Here is a 13,593-nt window from a genome sequence, read left to right on the forward strand (position 1 = left end):
ACATAATAATGTTTAACAAAAAGAACGATTATAGAACTTCCTCATAATTAATAAATCATATTTAACACATTTGATCATTATATGTTCTTTTCTCCTTTCTATATTAAATTAAAGTCCATAATAGTCCATCAAAAGACCCCTTCAGGTTCCCTGGGGTCTCTTGCTGTCCGAGAAATCATTTTCCTTAACAAAAAGGCAAGTTAATAATTCCATGTGTATGTAAAGCCTAACAAAAAATGAGAAAAAAAAAATATAACAAAGGAAGATTATTCTCATGGATATAACCTTATATTATTATTTATAACGTCTTCAGCAACAGATAATTTTTATAACTACTCCAATATAATACATAAATATATTCCTCATATTTTAATTTGTAAAAGATTTTTTATATTATAATACAGGTCCAACTGATTCACTGATTGGTAATGTAGTTTCTCCATGGATATAGAATATTGTATTTGCGACTGCCATTCTATTATTGTTGGGGCTCTTTTCTGTTTCCATAGTCTCGGTATTGTCTGCTTTGCACTATTTAAAAGTATATATAATGCTTTATCATGTTCCATTGATAATTTTAAAGCATGCTTGTACAATAGGACTATTGTTGGCTCTAATGGGAGTTGTATTGATAATAATTTATTTATTTCTCTAATTATTAAAGACCAATAATTTAAATATTATTGGACATGACCACCAGATATGTATCAGTGTTCCTTTTCCTCCACACTCTCTCCAACATTGTCCTGAAGAGTTAGGGAATATTGTTTTAATCCTATTAGGTGTTAAATACCACCTCATCAATAATTTATAATTTGTCTCCTGTATACTGGCTGATATTGAGGTTTTTGCATGACGTTGAAAAATTACCCTCCATTCTTGTGTTGTCGGTGGTACTACTAGTTTTCGTGACCAAGCTTTGGTATATGTTGGTAACTCTAAAGTTGTTGCTGTAATCAATAATTTATATATCAAAGATATTGTCCCCTTTACTAATTGATTTCCTGAACAGATTATTTCAAAGGGGGATCTTTGTCTAACTAATTCTATTCTCTTTTTTTTCTTTCTTGGATCAGATAGAGCATTATTTTAAGCAACTTTCTAATTTACTCCTATAATCAAATTTTCTTCATTCTCTTGGTATCTTTATTTGAAAAAAAAGAATGTAAGTTTAGATGCCAGCCAATTTTTGTTGAACAACCTGGGTTGTCCTTGCTGATTGGACAGTACCAATAAAAAAGTGCTGTCCTGAACCAAAATTGTCTGGCTCCTTAGCTTAGATGCCTTCTTTTTTTAAATAAAGATACCAAGAGAACGAAGAAAAATTGATAATAGGAGTAAATTAGAAAGTTGCTTAAAATTGCATGCTCTATATGTATCACAAAAGAACAAATTTGGGTTCAGTGTCCCTTTAAGTTTCCAAATATTATGATTAGTACCAAATAGTTGATTCAATTTAATATATGTGATATTTAAATATCAAATTGTTGTATTTGTCAGAAGAAAAGAACATAAAGGCCGCTTTAGCTTGTTAATAATCAGATCTATGATCATGACAAACTTATGTATATACCATTATCTTTGTAAGTAATACATTTTAAAAATATAACACTAACAATTTTCTTTTTTTTTTCTTTTTTTACAGAGTCTACTCAAACTGTATGACAATGACCGTGCTGGATGTATTTCATGCGTCCCCATAAAGATGAGAGCCTTGTCTTTGCTACACTATGAAGATGAAAGAGCCGTTCTTAAACACCATGAGGACATGATTGTTGAAGAATGTGGATGCCGCTAAAGACATTACAGATGCCACAAACGATATTGTAAACCTAAGGACATTTCAATTCCTCTAAGGACATTGGTACACTGGTTTTACTTAAATGAGATTGTGATACCGCTAAAGGAAAAAGGCACGAAGGAAAATAGTGGATACAACTATTGACTTTTAAATGTATACATACATATTAAATATTATATTGTATACTGTAAAGGATTTTATTACTATAAGCTGGTTATATCACAACTAAGTGTTTCTATGCAATGCAATCTATTCATATTATAAAAGATTTAAATACTATAAGCTAATTTGTAATAAAAGGACTGAGTAAAGTATTATTTGTTAAATAATTTCAATCAATAGCTATACTTACAGTTGAGTTTTTTTTAATAATGGAATTTATCCTGCACTAAATTCTGCATATTTTTTTCCATCCTAAAGGATGTATGGATGGTTGTACAAAGCTATGGGTATATCTGATTGTACAATACATTGATTCATATATTTTGTTAATAATTATTTTATTTTTTACAACTTGTCTATCTTAATTATTTTGACTAATAAATATATTCTACTATGTTAAATCCATATTGAGTATTTTTTTATGAAATATTTTTAATGTTTTGTCCAATACCATATTTTATGTTTAGGCTGTAGATAGGTAATCATAACATATTTAGATAGATAGATAGATAGATAGATAGATGGGCAAACCTCAATCTATTCTTTGCAAAAGGGGTGGAAATTATAAGGTTACTTTACCTTAGATTATCTTCCAGTTTAACATACATATAATTTTCTATCATAGAAATAAACACATTACATATTTTGCTTAGATTTTTAAGGTAGTTTTATTTTTACAGTATCCTAGGTTACCTGATTTATTTGTACTTTGAATATATTTCTATCCTTTTTTTTTTTACAACATGTAAAATGTTAATTTCAAACATTTAAAGGGACATGAAACCTAAATTTTTTCTTTCAAGATTTAGAAAGAGAGTACAATTGTAAACAACTTTCTAATTTACTTCTGTTATCTAATTTGCTTAATTCTCTTGATATACTTTGCTGAAAAGCATATCTAGATAGGCTCAGTGGCTGCTGATTGGTTGCTGCACATAGATGCCTCGTGTGATTGGCTCACACATGTGAATTGCTATTTCTTCAGCAAACGATATCTAAGGAATGAAGCAAATTAGATAATACAAGTAAATTGGAATGTTGTTTAAAATTGTATTCTCTACTTGAATCATGAGAGAATTTTTTTGGGTTTAGTGTCACTTTAATATTTGACTCTTGTAATCTTATTTAAAGAATAATTTTGATGTATCTGGCCTTTTAATGCCTTTACCCCCACAGTGCCTTAAATGAGAAATAAAATTAATGGATCTGCAGGAAGTTGTTGAATGTATTAAGCCAGACTGTGTGAATGAAGATGATTTGTATGAAGAATTTTGTTGTACCAAACTGTATAAAATTGTAAAATAAAGTATTGGTTCAATAACTACTATAAAATTTGTCAAGTCTCCATTATTTTCTTTAAAAAAAGTTGGCAAACCAAGTGGTTAATGCTACCTCTTACGTGCTCTTGCTGCCAGTCTCAGATATTTTAGCCAATGATTGGTCATACTCTTGTATAAACTTTATTGATATGTAAGCTAGTGTACGGTACACACCAGTCAGCAACTATCTAAACTTTGATTTGCACTAAGAGCCTTTTTAATATATATAATAAATAAATTATACATTTTTGATGGGGAGTATTGAAATGTTCATGCATTCTATATAACAAAAATTGAATGTTACATTTGATATTCAAAATAAGTGGGCTATTTTAACCAGTGAATATACGTTTTTGAGTAAAATAATTATCAGTATTCAGTACATTTGTATTTTGGCCTAGGCCAACAAAGCCTGTGTCTAGGGCAGCAATATTTGTGCGGGCACACATTTTGAAGGACAATAAACTCAGTAAATTCTGAAAAACGCTTATGATGCAAATATAAGGTAAAATGGGGGTATGCAAGGAGTTTGAGTGGGGATGGGGCACCATTTTAAGAATGCTGACCAGTCCGATTTATGAGTAAAGTCCATTTTCAGGTTTTGGATGTATTTTTAAGGGAGACCACATTTATCTACAGTAAAGTATGATGCAAATTTTGGGGAATTCAGAATTATCATATTTTGGTTAAAATGTAATAAAAGGACCACTAAAATTAAATAATTAAAAAATGCATAATAAAAGACAATACAGAAGTACTTAGTCTGAATTTCAAATAAGCAGTAGATTTTTTCTGACAAATGTATTTATTTTCCAATTTGCCGGCCCCCTGTATCATGTGACAGCCATCAGCCAACCACAGACTGGTATAAATATGTGAGATTGTGCACATGCTCAGTAGGAGCTGGTTCATCAGAAAGTTTAAATATAAAAAGACTTTGCAGAATTTGATAATGTAAGTAAATAGGAAAGTGCATGATCTTTCAGAATCATGAAAGTTTATTTTGACTTTAGTGTACCTTTAAATCATCTATTTTATGTTTTTTTAGTATTTGTTGCCATTTGTCAGCTTATTTCTTTTGTTACTTTGTTCAGAAGTGTGTTTAATGGTAAGGTGGATTTGCGCCCACCCAGTCTGCTGTCAGGTAGCCGTCAGTGTTAGGGGATATACATACTGTATATTCAGTTTAATCTGAAAATGCTGCTAAGGTTATGAAAAGTGCACCCAGTCCAGTATGTGAGTGTACTCAATTATACAGTTCAGTTGGCATTTTGTTCTGTTCCTCTATCTATCCTATGATGACTGTGATTATTTGTTCCTGAATCTCAAATAATTACTGTTTCCTCTTAGACTAAGTTCTATTGGATAAATGATAAATGATAAACATAGCTTATTACAATATAACAAATAAAATATATTTTTTCCTGTTATACATTTTGGCTCACCTCAAAATTGTAAGCTTTTCAGGAAAACACCCATGTATTGATTTTTATAAGTCTCATATATTTGTACCACTGTGTTTGATGTCATAGCATATAACAATTTGAAAGAAATAGAAATTGCATGTAAAGGACATCAATTTGCATTTTTCAACACCATCTTCTGGGAAATAAAGTTAGATGTTCCCAAACTTTTAAATATTTGAAACTGCAATAAGAACAAAACATTTTTTTTAGATATTATCCATTTACAGAATGTAATATATGCCACAAAATAATACCTTTATTATTTACCAGGTTAGAATATATTCTGATATACTAGTTTGTCAGTAATCCATTCAAGGCTATGATTAATGACAGTGATATACAGTATATTGTGAGTCTTCATCTATGTCATCATCCTTGGTTCTCTTGTTAATAACTTTTTCCTCTTCTCCTACCACATTTTATATGAAATATCTGATAATGTCATGTCATTTAAAACAGTGTTTATCAGCAACTCTGGTACTTGCCTACATCATACAAATAATCTGACATTTCACCACTTTTCATTTTAAATTTGCAAAGCTTACTTTAGCAGGGCTGTCATGGGGCTCCATATATGAAGCAGTTTGGAAGCTCTGTCCTTAGCCTTTCCTGCAGCTCTCCAGGGCCTTATAAAGTTCCCAGATTGTTGTGTCCTACATAGACATGCCCTTGATCCACCCACTTTTTACCCAGGTCACCTCAACTCCTCCCACTCCAGTTTTTCACATGAGGTCATGTGACTTCACTCACAGCTTGTTGTAACTCCACCTGCCAATTTCCCTAATTAAGACACCATATCCTCATTGCAGATAGTATCCTCTAAATGGTGGTAGGTATGGGAATGCAATATAATTTTTATTATAAATTTTAATGTTTAATTTTTTAGTGTTAGCTTTCACCTATCTTCTCCTTAACCTAACTTACAATCACCTATTATATTGTTCTAGTTCATTACAATAATAATTAAAAAAATAATTATATATATATTTATATATAATGACCACTATCATATCCATAGCATTTAAATTCTAAAACAAATATTTTTATTTAATATAAGCAGGACTGCCTTTTATCTCACTTTCCTGTGAACACAACATAATTATCATAAAAAAAACTATTATATTCTGCAGTTAAGTCAAGTGGCTGCTAATAAAAAATAAAATTAAAATATTTTTTTTAAAACTGTATAAAAACTAAAATCCTTTTGAAAAGGTATGTATAATATTATTTTCTTTTGGTAGGTAAATATGTAGTAATATATTTTACTCATATCTCTTAAAGATTGCCAGAATGTCATGTGTAAATCATAATATTTTAATGATTTGTTTATAATTCTCATAATATGCAGGATTTAATACAATGTTATTTGGTACTATTTTATTGCACATATGAATAATATATTTACTTATGCTATCAAATACATTTTTTCATTCTGATGATTATGTTTGAACAGGTAGATTATAATAACTTTTAATATTTTAGTAATTTTACTACAGTCAAATAACAAATTTGATTAAATATATCCTTTTAAAAAAATGTATATTTTCACTATCAAAAAGTATTTACAGACAATTTGAAATTTAACTTGTTCAATGAACTTTGGGATGGGCCATTAAAGTTAAGAGGTTCCATACAACTATTAACACATCAGATGATTATTTTAGTGTCTAAAAGCTAAAATTCTAAAAAGAAAAAAAAAAAAAAACTAACACATTTTATAATATTATTTCTCAGAAGAATACAATATATGTTTTAGCATTATGTCCTTTGAAATCACTACCTTCAAATAAGTGGTGTGTGCCCTAAAAGTAATAGGTGTTATGTGACAATGTATCAAAGCATCCCAGAAATAAGATCAATTTACATGATCTATGGGTTGCATTAAAGAAATGCAAAATGCTTCTTAGAATGAAATTAAATCTTGGCTAGAATTGTATTAAAAAAAAAAAGATATTAATTATGGGTACTAATACTATGTGATTTTACATTCCGAATTTGGTCTAAAGATATATTATATACTGATGATATAATAATGTAGACATCTACAGAAGGAGAAATTATTATTATTATTATTATTATTATTATACACATCAAATATGCATATATAAAGAATAACTCATTATTCCAGCAGTCCATTATATCTAGCAACCATATTACACATATTATGTTATTATACAGAACATAATTAATTTCCACAATAGTGTAGTGTCTACAAAATATTTGCTGCTGAAAAGCAGATTTAATAGTTATATTTAATGTGTATATTAAATTCGTCTAATGTATTAATTATTGTCCAGTTTATTTGTCACTTAAAGTCCAACAGAAAATAATTCTGCAAACTTTTAAATTAATAACCACTTATCTGATAATAATCTATAGAAGAAGAAGAAGTGTTCTGATATATGATTATTCCATTAAAATTTGTAGTGATTTGTAATATTGGTTCTAGATATATATGTAGAAACACAAACAGAGTTTAATAGGTATATTAATACAAAGTATCAAATAATCCAATAAATACGAGCATTTTACATGTCAAGTGTAAGTGTCAAGTACTTCATAAAATGAATCTGAATCATTACTAGAATTGTATAAATGATATAAGATATAATTCCGGATAGTAATATTTTATGTATGTTAATTTATACTTCAATATGTATCTAAAATGTATGTGCTAAATTAACAATAAAACTATAGCTGTTTTCTATTCAAGACAAACATCAATAAATTCCATATATTATTATTATTATGATTCTGCATGGATTACAGTAGACAAAGTTGAGACTCACACCAAACATCTTAAACAATATATATATATATATATATATATATATTATAATATATATATATATATATATATATATATATATATATAATATATATATATATATATAATATGTGTGATATGTTTGTGTAAGTGTGTTGCTGTGCACAAGTTATAATAGATTGCTGAATATAAAGAGAGAGGTTTATATAGATAATGATATTCATTATAAAGTAATCTTTTATAACTAAACCACCACAGCACACTTACACACACGTTACACATATATTATGTACAAATTATGATTAATTGCCACAACATATCTATTATTTTCAAAACATATATGAATAGTTATGTTTCATATGTTTGTTAAACCTGTAGAATATATCTTTATTAATATGTAATTAATTTGAATTTAAAAGCAATCTATGTCTATTTTGTATTAAATATACAGCAGTAGATAACTATATAAAAATAAAATCTATTAATACATATCTGATAATAATTCATAAATTAAATGTCATATAGTTTGTTTTAGATATGTGGTAATTTATTCTCTAGATTTAGTGATTTGTGATATGTTTCCAGATATACCAGTATAAATATAAATGCCTATGGTAACTTGAAGTATTCTTATTGGTCATTTGCATAACAAAAAGTAAGGCTTAAGTAGGAATTTGCCTTTAAAGCTGTTACCTTTTGATGGAGGTGACATTTAGATCAAGGGCCTTAAGTGTGAAGAGCCATCAAAGCTCATTGGTTAACATTATATAAACTCAGGGAACCTTCATGGCTTCATTCCAGCTTAGACCTTCAGAGAAAGCAAACCTATCTGAGCAAGAGATACCTGACCAGAGATGAACATGCTACAGTGTTTCCTTTGCACCACCTTCTGCCTTGTGCATGGACTGCCTACTCATAATGAAAGAAAAACCAGTAGGATTCCTCTCCAAGGATCCTATATGGAACTGAAAGCTGTAAGCAGCATTCATATAAACAGACAATCCCAGGATATGAAATACCCCCAATATATGATGCAACTTTACAAGACTCTCATCATGGGAAATCATTCAACTCTATCTATTTTAGAACATCCCGTCCTTCAGCAATCTGATGCTGTTGTAAGCCTGATTGCAAAAGGTATGTACAATATTGATACCATGATAATAAGTATGTGTTTATTTTTGTATTTATAACAGGTTTAGTATGTAGGCAAAGTTTAGGCAAGTTACATAGGATAGATAGATAAAAATAATAATAGTTACTTCAATGTTATACCTTTTGACAATAAAATAATGAGAGTAATATGACAGCTCTATATAAAGTAGGTTTTCGTTAGAGCTTACATTCCTGTCTAGCTAGCAGATATAGTTATTACCCTAACTTACTTTTGTTATCTTAACCTCTTAAGGACATATGACGGAATTTTTCCGTCATAAAACAATTGAGCAAACTGAAAGCTGTGTCCTTAAAGGGTTAATGCAATAGTTTTTTTGTTGTTTTTATTTTGAAAATAATAGAAAATAAAAATTAGGGTGATGTTACTTAACCGTATATTCAGGTTGCTGTAAAAACAGTTATATTCTAGCACTTTTAACAAAACATTTTTTAGTAATACAATTTAATTGAAAAGGGAGTTTTAGCTTTTTTGTTAATAACATTTATATTCTAAAAGATTATGCAAAAAAATCACATAGTTCTGTGTTATTGCGTAATGAGTCTCTAATATGATCCGTCTGTGTCTTTTTAGGAATCACCCAATCTGCCAATCACTGGACTCTTTCCTTTGATATGTCTTCAGTATCAAGCAACACTGAGCTGAAGTTGGCTGAACTAAGAATTAATGTACCAGCATTTCAGAGTTTAACAGCAGCAACAGTGGACATTTACCATAGCAAGGATGGGGAGGAAAAGGTCTTTCTTGGGTCATTTAACACCAACCCTCAAGACTCCTGGAAAGTATTCAACCTCACCAAGATGCTACAATATTATCTTCACCAGAAAAACAAGTTCCCCAGTGGTGAATATATAAAGGCTGAGGACATGAAAGAGCAAAACCCAGATACATTCAGTATAGTAGCAGTAAAAGAGAAACAGAATACAGATCTCAGCCAGAAGTCCTATCTTGGTGCTGAAAAAGTTCTGCTGGTTGTTTTTGCTAAGGACAAACCCTCAGTCTCCAACTCTAACAGCCTTATTAGGATGGTTGAGACCTCTAAGTATGTCAGTGCAGAGAACCTTGCAGCAATATCTGGTGTTAGGAGACACAGGAGGAATAGACTTGACCAGCAACACAGCCTAATGATGAACAATATTCATCCTAGACCAGTGGATGATGGGAAACCCCTGTGCAGAAAGGTAGATATGATTGTTGATTTTGAAAAGATTGGATGGGGTGACCAGATTATTTATCCCAAGAAATTTAATGCCTACAGGTGTGAGGGAACATGTCCTACCCCTCTGAATGAAGAGTTCAACCCTACAAACCATGCCTATATAAAGGTAAGAGATATGTTTAATATACTTTGTTTCTAATTATTATGCTATATGAAATTTTATGGTGTTAAAAGTACTGAAGAAAGAAATTAATGTATATATTAAAATGCTAAAATATTTAAGAAAGATGTATTCATGTTAATACTATATATACATTAATTATATAGTAATCATTTATTGTGTTTCTTAGAATAGAAATATATAACATTACCATCCAAATCCATCTATTTTTTTTAAACACCTTAAATGGACATGAGGCCTAATTTTTTTCTTTCATGATTCATATAGAGAATACAATTTTAAACAACTATCCAACTTACTTCTACTATTTTAGCAGCAATGCACTGGGTTAGCAAATAATATGATGCACATATGTGCAGCAACCAAACAGCAGCTCCCAAGCCTACCCAACAAAGGATACAACAAGAACAAAACAAATTATATAGAAATAAATTGGAAAGTTGTTTAAAACCACAAGTTCTATCTGAATCATGAAAGAAAGAAAACTGTACTATGTTTTTAAACCCTTATGAATATCCAGTTTGTTAGCAAGTAAACCTTTATATATATTACATTTTCATAATTTTTAATGTTTCATTTTTTTTGTCTTACAGAGTCTGCTGAAGCTGTATGACAATGACAGAGTTGAATGCATATCCTGTGTCCCAATAAAGATGGCGCCCTTGTCTTTGCTGCACTATGAAGGCGATAAAGTTATTCTTAAACACCATGAGGACATGATTGTAGAAGAATGCGGATGCCGCTAAAGACATTACTGATGCTACTAAAGACAATAAGGATTTATCTAAGGACATTTATATTCCACTAAAGACTTTTCGATTTAACGAAGGACATTGTTTTTTGCCACTAAGGTTATATCAAGGCACTTATGAGAATAGTTCTAATACAATTTTAATTTAAAATGAAATGCTTATATATTATAAATAATTCAGTTAATCTAAACAAGGGATATGGCAACTGCTTGTATACACGTTTTAACTACTATAATGTATTTATTGTTTAATAAAAAATATAAAATGCATGTTTTTTTCAAATTATTTCACTGATCTATGCTTTGAAACTTGGCAAGGATACAACCAGATATTGTTATGTATCATGCACAATACATATGATTATTTTATACACACACATAAATCATGAAGACATTATTTTCAAAAACATTAATTTAAAACAAACACACTCAGTACTATAAATTGTTAAAGGGACATTAAACACTAAATAAAATGATGCATTCAAAGAAAAGATTAGTCTGAGAATAACATGTAAATGTATTTTTTTAAAGTTTCATTAGCTGTTTCAATACTGACAAAATAAGTGTAACATGTTACTGTATATAAAACAATGGGAGCTGCCATTTAGTAACTTAGGTTTACCTTCTCTGCTGTGGCCAATTAGGGACAGTTATAAATAGGTCACTATAGTGTGCAGCCAATGGCTGTGTGGAATATAACAGTGTTATGCACCTTGATTTCTAACAGGAACTGAAAAGCTCACAATTTCAGAATGGAATTACAGGAAATGGGGACACAATTTATAATGAAAGTATATAGAAGAGTTTTTTTATTTATAGAAGAATAGCAGCAACCATTTTTCCATAAATATCTGTGGGTCAACCATAACACTTGAGTAGTTCAACTTTTACGTGTTTAAAGCATTGTGGCATCTCCCTAGTACTAGCACCAGTTAGTGCTGTCTAGGGAAGCAGTAAAACGAAATATTAACAGTACGAATGTCACTATTACTCTCCCGAATAACTTCTATACAATTTAGCTGTCGTAAGTAGCATTTAGTTAGATAAAATTAAGCATGGCGGCTCAAAAGAACTGAGTAAACCTAACCAAATCTAACCAGAAAAAATAGCTGAACCATTCCTCATCTAAACCTTTTCCAAAAACCTAATCCTAAAGTATAAAAAACTTCTAATTAATAATAATAAATATTAATTTTCTTTACCTTTAGATTAGTTGATAAATCTTCATTCTTCAGTATGTTTTGGCCACCATCATCCATACTTTTTTCACTTGAAGCTCTTTGTGTTCTGTTTCTTCTTAAGTGTTCCATTTTATATTAAAAAGAAACCCAGTCCTAATTGGCTAATACGGATGACCAATCATGAACGTGGATGGTCAAAGTCACAGTAAAAATTTAGCCTGTTTACTCTTTTGATTGGTTAAAGACCCAACATTGATCATGTACAGCAATGCTTATTAGTTTGATTTATTAATGATTCATGGATGATTTTTTTTTTCTAAAAATAAGAATACACTATTAATATGAACAAAAATGATGCAAGAATGAAGATGGAAATGCTCTGTTAGTGCTAACTATCAAAACAATGAACTGGGCTTCAGGTAAAGGCAAGGTAAATATAAGTTAGAATTTTGTTTTATAATTAAAGGGACAGTTCACCCAAAAAATCTCCCCTTTACATTATTCCCAATTATCCTTTTTACCTGCTAGAGTGTATTAAATTGGTTACCAGTAGCTCCTTTACTCCTATTTCAACATTTGAAATAGCTGATTTAGCCTGTGGTATAGCCACCTATACTGAAAGTTTTGATACTGGAGTATATGTTATTGACAAGCCTAAGTAAACACAGCCAGCAGAAGAAGTTACACTCTCAGTGGGATGCAGGATAGTTAAGTAGTAAAATGATAATTGTCCATTGTTCTCTCTATGTATTGAGCTTTGGTGTTCCAGCCAAATAAAAGATAAGGAAGCAAGTCTGTGTACACAAAGTGATAACATAATGAGATCTGATATCACCTTTAAGTTCAACCCATTGTAATAGGCTGGGGTTTCAAAGCACAAAATTAGCTATTTCATATACACAAATAAGCATGAAAATGCAATTTCTCAAATATTTTATACTCTGCAGCTGGTATAACAATTTATTTAAAATACATTAATGGAAAAACAATTTTACAGTGTACTGTCCCTTTAAGAACATTGGTATTTTTTTGTATAGGAGGTTGAGTTTTTTGAAGGCGGTAGTGTTGCGATAAAATATATTCATTTTAAATCACTCTTCCAATTTCAGGCACTGGTAGATTTGTTTTAATAAACTAATAAGAGACTGCTATACTCTTATATCCTAATTTCTCATAGGTTAATTTATTATGTTGTTCTAGTTTGATAATGAACTAATTTGTTTTAAATTTAAACACATATAATGACAAATATTGTTTTAACCCCTTAATGACCACAGCACTTTTCCATTTTCTGTCCGTTTGGGACCAAGGCTATTTTTACATTTTTGCGGTGTTTGTGTTTAGCTGTAATTTTCTTCTTACTCATTTACTGTACCCACACATATTATATACCGTTTTTCTCGCCACTAAATGGACTTTCTAAAGATACCATTATTTTCATCATATCTTATAATTTACTATAAAAAAAATATAAAATTTGAGGAAAAATTGAAAAAAACACACTTTTTCTAACTTTGACCCCCAAAATCTGTTACATATCTACAACCACCAAAAAACACCCATGCTAAATAGTTTCAAAATTTTGTCCTGAGTTTAGAAATACCCAATGTTTACATGTTCTTTGCTTTTTTT

General features: G+C 29.9%; 2 protein-coding genes across 2 annotated transcripts in view; both read left to right on the plus strand.

The window, feature by feature from the left end:
* LOC128664612 (nodal homolog 2-A-like) overlaps positions 1–1,798 on the plus strand; it is a 3,676-nt gene extending 1,878 nt beyond the window's left edge. The window contains exon 3 of the mRNA XM_053719428.1: positions 1,646–1,798. Within this exon, the coding sequence (XP_053575403.1) occupies positions 1,646–1,798 (153 nt within the window). The remainder of the gene's footprint in view (positions 1–1,645) is intronic.
* Positions 1,799–8,369: 6,571 nt separating this feature from the next.
* On the plus strand, positions 8,370–10,775 carry LOC128664613 (nodal homolog 2-A-like). The gene is made up of 3 exons (XM_053719429.1): positions 8,370–8,652; positions 9,263–10,014; positions 10,623–10,775. Exons 1-3 carry the CDS (start codon positions 8,370–8,372, stop codon positions 10,773–10,775), a joined length of 1,188 nt encoding a protein of 395 aa, XP_053575404.1.
* Positions 10,776–13,593: the final 2,818 nt, after the last annotated feature.

The sequence above is a fragment of the Bombina bombina genome, chromosome 6, assembly GCF_027579735.1.
Source record: "Bombina bombina isolate aBomBom1 chromosome 6, aBomBom1.pri, whole genome shotgun sequence".
In the NCBI taxonomy this organism is placed as follows: domain Eukaryota; kingdom Metazoa; phylum Chordata; class Amphibia; order Anura; family Bombinatoridae; genus Bombina; species Bombina bombina.

Bases quoted from the DNA above. Each gene is read 5' to 3' on its own strand.
- LOC128664613 (XM_053719429.1), top strand. From the start codon at position 8,370: ATGAACATGCTACAGTGTTTCCTTTGCACCACCTTCTGCCTTGTGCAT. The intron at 8,653-9,262 runs GTATGTACAATA...GTGTCTTTTTAG, and splicing joins TGTAAGCCTGATTGCAAAAG to GAATCACCCAATCTGCCAAT. The intron at 10,015-10,622 runs GTAAGAGATATG...TTTGTCTTACAG, and splicing joins CAAACCATGCCTATATAAAG to AGTCTGCTGAAGCTGTATGA.